Source organism: Colobus angolensis, unplaced genomic scaffold, assembly GCF_000951035.1.
Source record: "Colobus angolensis palliatus isolate OR3802 unplaced genomic scaffold, Cang.pa_1.0 Scaffold181, whole genome shotgun sequence".
Classification (NCBI taxonomy): Eukaryota; Metazoa; Chordata; class Mammalia; order Primates; family Cercopithecidae; genus Colobus; species Colobus angolensis.
The window spans coordinates 1,422,555-1,431,673 of NW_012114944.1; the positions used below are offsets into that span (position 1 = coordinate 1,422,555).

Consider the following 9,119-nt stretch of genomic DNA (forward strand, 5'->3'; position numbering starts at 1 on the left):
TTTTTTTTTTTTTTTCTTAAAATGGGGTCTTGCTCTGTCACCCAAGCTGGAGTGCAGTGGTGTGATCATAGCTTACTGTCAACTTTGAACACTTAGGTTCAAGCTATCCTCCCTCAGCCTCCCAAGGTGGGAGGTACAGGTGAGTACTCATCCACCTCTGACATTGTCCCTGTGTTCTCATTCAACCAATTCTGTTGGTACTGCCTGTTGACTATAAGATTTGCTTACCCAGGAGTTAGACAGCAAGCATGGGGAATGCCTGGCACACAGAATGTATGGAATTAGTGTTAGGATTTTAGTAACTTCACAGTTGGAAGGAGAGGAAAATATGAAGAGCTATTCGTATAGGGTAGATTATAGGAGAGAATGCAAATTTTGAAAGCTACATCATCAAGGATTAAAATTTTGCTGCTAGCTTTGTCTTTATGATAATGTGGTCATGTAGTCTTAATGCTTATTCCTTCAAAAAGTTCATTCTTTTCATTTGCCTCCCTTTGTGCCTAATGCTCAGTCTCTTGCACTAGTTTCTGAAGTGGTCTTCTTTTATATCTGCCCTATATGCTGTTGTTAAAACTGGTATTGAAATGCTCTTTTATTCATGGTACCTTATTGCTCCAAAATTTTTAATGGCATCCTGCTTCCCCAGGAAACAATGGCATTGAATGTAGATCATACTTGGAGCCCCTGGGATTGGCAATTTTTTTTTTAAGAAACCAGATAGAAAATATTTTAAGTTTCTAAGTCATATGATACCTTAACTACTCAACTCTGCCCTTGTGGGAAAGCAGCCTTAGATAGTACCTATAGAAATGGGGGTGGCTGTTCTCAGTAAAACCCTACTTACAAAAACAGGTGGCTGGCTCAGACTGTAGTTTGCTAACCCTGAGAACTTGACAGCAAAAATAAGAGATAAATAGTAGTTAGAACATACAGCAGATCAAATAATTTTTTTTTCCATTTAGGTAAGATCTAATAATGTTTTTAGGTAGAAAGGAAGAAACTTGTGACTAAACCTGTTTGATGTTTTTGGTGGGGGGGGCAGGTTAGAGATAGGATCAGGTATACATGTTGTTGAATTATTTCTCCAAGGGAAGAGAGAGAACAGTAATTGCAAAATCATCAAATATTTATAGAGGTAGAGGAGAAAGAATAAATTCAGATGCACTGAGGTAGATGAGAGTATCTATGAGGATTTGTTTGATTTCCTTAGGAAAATGAAAGCAGAAGTAGGAGAGGGCAGAGGATAATTGGAAGCTTAGAATGGGGAAAGGATGTTTAAGTTCTGTGGGGAATACTTTCAGGCAGTGGTTACCAGTATTTTGAAGATGACAACTTGTTTAACTTCGAAACAATTTGTGGACCACCCATGATTGTAGTTACATTTTTAGTATTCATCAATGGAGAATATGCATATTAGAAAAAAGCTACTACTCAGTTCTCTCTTAGATGACTTTTTATTTTATTAACCACAACACTGACTGCACATTTGAAAAATGTTAATACATGTATGTGAGAGATAGTCTTTATGTAATGCATTGCCCTGGGTACCCACTGAGATAACTAATTTAACAGCTTCCCAGGAGGCTGAAAGCTTGTAAGCTAGAAATCATTGCATTCTAATGAATCAACAATAAGAGAATAAAGGATTGCTTAGAAGTAGTACTCTGTCAAAATTAAAATGAACTTATAATGAACACTTTGAAGGATTCTATAACTTTTTATCCAGTAGTACTTGGCAGCTTTGAGCAAGATGACAGAAGCAAAATGATCTAGGGTTAGGCATAACATTATATAGAAGGCCAAAATAAACATTTAGCTTATTCTTTCTCTAAATTACCTTTTCCTGAGATCACACCCTGTTTCATTAATCACTTTTCTATGGTGATCAAATTGGCATCTCCTTTTCTTTTTTTTTTGAGACGGAGTCTCGCTCTGTCACCCAGGCTGGAGTGCAGTAGCCGGATCTCAGCTCACTGCAAGCTCCGCCTCCCAGGTTTACGCCATTCTCCTGCCTCAGCCTCCCGAGTAGCTGGGACTACAGGCACCCGCCACCTCGCCCGGCTAGTTTTTTGTATTTTTTAGTAGAGACGGGGTTTCACCGTGTTAGCCAGGATGGTCTCGATCTCCTGACCTCGTGATCCACCCGTCTCGGCCTCCCAAAGTGCTGGGATTACAGGCTTGAGCCACCGCGCCCGGCTGGCATCTCCTTTTCTTAACCATTTTGTTGATTTCATGTTCCCCTTTTACACCTTACTGAATATTTCCATTTGGGTATCTTACTGTTTCACATTTAACCTACTGAAAAGAAAGCTTCTTATCTTTCCTTTGAAATGAGCTCTCTGCTGATTTCTGCTTGGAGTCGAGAATCTACAGTGATGCTGAAGTTGATGGGAGAATCTGGATAGATTGGGAAAAACATGAATTAGGTGTGGGATTCATTGAAGAAGTTGAACAGTGTCATGACTGGTAAATGATGGTGATGAGAAAGTAGAGAAAACTTACTGTTTGCTCCTACCATTTGTTTTTTTAATTTTAGCCAAATAAAATCAAATTTTGCGTTTTTGAAAATTAACTTGACTTTTGTACACTCTTACAAATATTCAAATATATGTTCTCTATTTTATTTCCTTAATCCAATAATGTTATAATCCTATTTCTTTCTAATTAATAAGCAATATATTCAGTACCGATGCCCATTTAAGTGTGCTGTTACTCTCTAATCATTATTATTCCTTTCACAAATAGATCTGGGCATAGGAACCAATCAGAAGCAACCGCTTCAGCAACCAAGACCATTGTTCACCATGGAGGAACCCATGGATACGTATCCTCTGAGCCTCTATCTGCGATACCATTCACTGGGCAGCAGTCTTTTGAGCCAAGTGGCAAATTTGGACAGTATCCATCCGATGCAGATGAACCACATTCAGGCATTGGGGAGGTGGAGGACACAGAACAGCTAAATCAATGTTTGATCCAACACTTCCATCTCATTAAGACAAGTTTGACTTTTCTTTGCTTTTTATTTCATGGAATACATGATTATCTCTTAACTGTTGGAGTTTCCAAGGAGTCATACCTTGTGACTTCATTTGGTGGAAAGAACAAAACTAAAATGCTGTATAGCCAAAGCCACAAAGGGAAGGATCTGCAATTTACATCCTTGCAGCTACTATCTGTACAGTACTGTTGTGATCTACTGATTGGCATTGGCATTGTAGTAAGGGGTCAAGTGACAGAATCCATGCCAACAGTTTCCAGGTTCAGAAGCAATTCAGGACCCTAATGGTAGCTCTCCAGCAACCAACACATGGTGATTGTGCCAACTTGTTGCTCAGTTATAATGCAGGGCCAGTGATTGATTGGCTTAAGTCAAGACCCTGGTTGAGATCATTTGTCTTTGGTCTAATAGAATTTGAGTCTAATAGAATTTGAGTCTCCAGGGAAAGAGCTACTTGACCAAATTAAACTAGTAGCAGGTAGAGCGCAAATGACAGCATATTACACCATCAAGATGTTCTTAGAGCAGTGTATGGATGGATCTATTGTATTGCCATCAGTTGTGACTGATACTGTTGTATTCAAGGAGAAAGAGAAACTTGTTTAGAAAGCACTTTGAAAGTTTTTTGAGTATGGGGGTGCGCTGCGTCACCCCATTATGGTTGAACTTTGTCCTTCAAAATTACCAAACTTGGCAGCAGTGGCAAATTATTGGGCTAAAAGACTTAATCAGACATATTCTGGGTTCAAGGCTCCTAATATAATAACTGGTGCGGACATTATACTTCGACTCATTCAGATGGTTGCATCCCGCCAGGCATCCAGTAGAACAGGGACTGGGAATATGGACACTTGAACATTAAACATTCTGAAGAATTTTGGAATGACAGGTTACAAGTGAACATAATCAGTTCCCCATATTAAAAAAAAAAAGATTTGGGGATAGATTGGGCTCACATAATAATCTTTAGAGAGATTTTTTCATTTTTGTGAAAGTACAGAAATTCTCAACTGCTTATGAAATGCTGATTGTTAAACAGCATCCATAGCTATTTTGTGTTGTTTCCCTGACCCCCACCCTGAAAAAAAAAATTATGGCACATTGAAAACAGCAGTATGATGTAAGAGAAGAGATCACAAACTCCTTGAGGGTGGGTCTTTTCCATACTCATAAACCTACTTACGATATTCGGAGTAATTTGTTGACACTTATATTAATATTCCCTCCTATCCCATTCATTGCCAAATCATCAAACATTTATTGAGCATCTACTCTGTGTAGGGTGTAAGCAGTACTGGGGACTTACAGTGATAAAAGACATAGTTTTAACCGTAAGTGATATACTGTTTCACTGAAGAGATAGAATATAAGAAGCCAAGTAATTTATGGAATTCCCTTCTTTATTTTTTATTTTTTTCTTTTGGCAGTGGAGTCTTGCTTTTTAAATAGAGCAAGGCTAGTCTGGAACTCCTGGGCTCATGTGGTCCTCCTGCCTTAGCCTTCAGAATAGCTGGGACTACATGTGTGAACACAGCTTGGAAATCTCTTAACCATGGGAGTTAAGTCTCAAAATTCTGGTGATACAAGTGGTTGAAACTTAAAACTTTATTTAAAAAATAGGATTTGTGAATGTTAGATAGTTCATAAGTCTGCGAAAGACTGTATAAATACATATTTTACATTTACTATTATTTGTAGTAAATTTGAGTATAGCACTATCTCTTTATCTGTGGAAACTTCAAACTCTCCACTATTACTTTAATGTCAGTGAGACATTATTAAATATAAGTGGGCTTACACGTTTGTTTTGCTTATCTAACAAATAATATACAACTCGGAGGCATTTGTTTCCTTTCTATTCTTCCTCTAAATGTTCAGCACTTCTCTGATTTTGTGATCTGAAGTTGTTGGTTAGCTTCCTTAGGCTCCAACACTTAACAGTCTAGTTTTCCTTGGTACATATAGATATATGATGGTGGCTTTGCCTATAGTAAATTCATGCCAAAACATAGACTTTCAGTGCCTATTACATATGACTTTCAGCTCTTTCTACTGAGGGATGTAGGAGTTTATTTCTAAGGTCTGAGCCTCTTTTCCTGTACTTCCTTTACTCTTTCCTCCGCCTTCTTTATAAAAACTATGGATGTTCTATCATTTGTTTTCCTTTTTGATTCCCTTTCTTTTATTATCCCCAGTAGCAGTGACTTGTAATTCTCATATGTTAGAAAGGCAGATCTCCTGATTGAAGAAAAGATCCACCCAAGGAAGTCAGCATGTTTAATAATTTTTGAGGGGGATCTCAAATTTGGGAAGGATTGTTATATAAGACAACCAAATGATGACATGAGACAATAAATGCTATAGGAATTATGGAGGAAAAATCAGCTATTTATTTTATTGGTTAAGGAAGAGATATTATTGGTTGTAGAAGTAATTATTAACTCTTCTACATTTTTTATTGTGGAAATCAAAAATATATATACGAAAATAAAATGTTATATAATTGACTTCAGTGTCCCATAAGCCAGCTTCAGCAGTTACCAAATTCTGACCAATCTTTAAACACATGCACACGTGTCCCTCAGTATCTGTGAGGCGTTGGTTCTAGGACCACTCATGGATACCAGCATCTATGGATGCTCAAGTCCCTGATACAAAATGGTGGAATATTTGCATATAACCTGTGTACATCCCGTATTATTTAAATCATCTCTAGATCACTTATAATATGTAAAACAATGTAAATGCCATGTAAATAACTGTATTATTTAAGGAATAATGACAAGAAAAATGTTCATGTTCAGTACGGCTACAATTTTTTTTTGTGTGTGGAATATTTTCATTTCAAGGTCAGTTAAACCCATTGACATAGAAGGCTGACTGCGTGTGTGTGTGTGTGTGTGTGTGTGTATGTGTATGTGTGTGTATGTGAATACACACACACATATACATATATTTCTGAAAGGTAAATATTCTTTTTTAAAAAAATTATATCATTATCACAGCTAAACAAATTACCAATAATTCTTTTATTCTCATATACCCAGTGTTCAGATTTTCTAGATTGGCTCCTACTGTTTTTTACAGATTATTTGAATCTGAATCAATTAATATACTGTAATGTTTGATAACTTAAGTGTCCTTTAATCTATAGGTTCTCTTTTATCTCTTCTTCATTAAATTCCTTGTAATTTATTGTACTAAATAGATTTTCTTCTAGAATTTCCTGTAGTCTGAATTATGTAGTATTGTTTGACATGTTCCAGTGTCCTCTTATTTTCTGTGAGTTGGTAGTTAGGTCTAGAAGCTTGATTAAATTCAGATTTTCTTTCTGTTAGATCGTCAACTTGATAACAGTTTCATTTGTTTCATTTTGCTTTTGATACGTTGTTTTTTAGAATTACCTCCTAAAATTTTGATTTAATTTTATAATCATGTAAAATGCTTATAAAGTTTCAAATTCAGATTAGCAGAACACAATAAAATCTATTCAGAGAAGGCAAACCTTCTGTCTGGTCTCCATCCTGTCCCTGCCCTTCTCCTTATGGGTAACCATTAAGAGAAAATTGGTGATTGGTCCTTACATTTAAATATATATATATATATACACATATGCAAAAAACTGTATATCTTTGTACCCTCTTTCCCTCTTTCTTAAATTTATTTATTTATTTATTTGTTTTAGACAACGTTTCGCTCTTATTGCCCAGGCTGGAGTGCAATGGCACAACCTTGGCTCACTGCAACCTCCGCCTCCCAGGTTCAAGCAGTCCTCCTGCCTCATCCTCCTGAGTAGCTGGGATTACAGGTGCCGGTCACCATGCCTGGCGAATTTTTAGTAGAGACTGGGTTTCACAGTGTTGGCCAGGCTGGTCTCGAACTCCTGACCTCAGGTGATCCACACACTTCGGGCTGGGATTACAGGCTTGAGCCACTGTGCCCGGCCCCCTCTTTCCCTCTTCCTTTTTTTTTTTTTCCAAGACAGAGTTTCGCTTTTGTTGCCCGGTCTGGAGTGCAATGGCGTGATCTTGGCTCACTGCAACCTTCACCTCCCAGGTTCAAGCAATTCTTCTGCCTCAGCCTCCTGAGTAGCTGGGATTACAGGCATGCGCCACTATGCCCGGCTAATTTTGTATGTTTAATAGAGATGGGGTTTTCCCATGTTGGTCAGGCTGGTCTCAAACTCCCAACCTCAGATGATCCACCTGCCTCGGCCTCCCAAAGTGCTGGGATTACAGACATGAGCCACTGTGCCCAGCTTCCCTCTTTCTTAATAAGTGGTGGAATACTATCTACTCTTTTAAAATGGTTGATGAATAGTACACTTGTGACAACCTTTTTTTCTTTTCTTTTCTTTTGAGACAGAATCTCGCTGTGTCACCCAGGCTAGAGTGCCGTGGTGCAATCTCGGCTCACTGCAATCTCTGCCTCCCAAGTTCAGGCAATTCTCCTGCCTCAGCCTCCCGAGTAGTTGGGATTACAGGCGTGCGCCACCATGCCCAGCTAATTTTTGTAGTTTTAGTAGAGACGGGGTTTCACCATGTTGGCCAGGCTGGTCTCAAACTCTTAATCTCGTGATCCGCCCGCCTCAGCCTTCCAAAGTGCTGGGATTACAGGCGTGAGCCACCACGCCTGGCCCACTTGTGACAGTCTTAAAATGTATTTTAAACAAATAAAAAGTCTAATTCCACTTTCAGAAGCATGCTTTCTTCTTGTTCCTGGTCATAATGTTTCTTTCTCATTTAATATTTTTGTAAGATTTAGGTTTAGCAAAAAATTATTAGGCTTAGGATTTTTTTTGAGACGAGGTCTCACTGTCTTGTCCAGGCTGGATTACAGTGGCATGATCTCGGCTCACTGCAACCTCCGTCTCACCGGTTCAAGCGATTCTCCTGCCTTAGCCTCCCAAGTAGCTGGGATTACAGACGTGCGCCATCACACCCGGCTAATTTTTGTATTTTTAGTAATTTTTAGTAGAGTCGGGGTTTCACCATGTTGGCCAGGCTGGGCTCGAACTCCTGACCTCAAGTGGTCCTCCTGCCTTGGCCTCCCAAAGTGCTGGGATTACAGGTGTGAGCCACCGTGCCTGGCCAGGCTCAGGATTTTAAAAGAATATTTGTTTTGAAAATGGAAGGATAATGACATTTTTAAGAGTTGAAGATGCCATATTCCTAGTTTGTGAGTCTTACCGTATGTTAACGTAGAACTCCTTCAATATGTATAATTTGGAACGTAGCCCCTTTAGTTTGTCAGCATTTGGCACATAGGGGATACCTAACAGATCATGGGTAAATTTAGTTAGAATTCTGCTTTTTTGTATAGATTAGAGCTCTTTACATAGTATTATTTGAAGTGAAATAATGGTTTGATTAAGGTAAATGGCTTTTGAAATTGAAATAAAATTATGGCTTCAACAACTTAGGGCAGTAAGTCTTCTGTTTTATGTCAAATCCCTTTTCTCCCAAAAACATGTACATAAAAGTTTTAGATATAATTTCACAGGATGGAGAACTCATCTAGAGGCAGTTGATGAATTCCTGAAATTTATTAGGCAGTCAACCAGAACTTGATAACTAATTAAAATTTGAGTAGAGTGGGTTACCTATTTGAATTTCAGGTTTTCAAATATATGATATTTTATTTGATCCAGGTCTTCACATATGTAGTTTTTTTTTTTCCCTCCTGTGTGAGTTAATTTCCATCTTGCCTGACTGACACCTACTCATTCCTCAAATACAGTTTAAAAGGTCACTTCTGAATGAGGTGTAATGGTCATAGCTTCTCAATTAGTGGTTGTTATTGGGTCTGTTAGGACTCTGCAGTAGTTAGCTTTGACTTTGGGTAACTTAATTACTTTATTGGTGAAAAAAATACATTTTTTTCATTAAAGTTATAGAGCTAAAATGAGAGAATGAGTAGATTTAACGTAATAGGCAAATATTTTGATAAAAGTCTTCATAACTACATGATAAGTTCATGATCATTGTGGCAAACATGGGCTTATACCTTCCACTCTGTTTTTTTCTGTTTTTTTGTTTGTTTGTTTGTTTTCTTTTGAGACAAGGTCTCTCCTCTGTTACCCAGGCTGGAGAGCAATGGTGCAGTCGTGGCTCACTGC

The 9,119-nt window shown here is 38.1% G+C and overlaps 1 protein-coding gene across 1 annotated transcript in view; it reads left to right on the forward strand.

Annotated features, from left to right (window-relative positions):
• LOC105509976 (endogenous Bornavirus-like nucleoprotein 2) overlaps positions 1-5,808 on the forward strand; it is an 11,309-nt gene extending 5,501 nt beyond the window's left edge. Inside the window, exon 2 of the mRNA XM_011939518.1 lies at positions 2,746-5,808. Within this exon, the coding sequence (XP_011794908.1) occupies positions 2,746-3,286 (541 nt within the window). The 3' untranslated portion in view covers positions 3,287-5,808. The remainder of the gene's footprint in view (positions 1-2,745) is intronic.
• Positions 5,809-9,119: the final 3,311 nt, after the last annotated feature.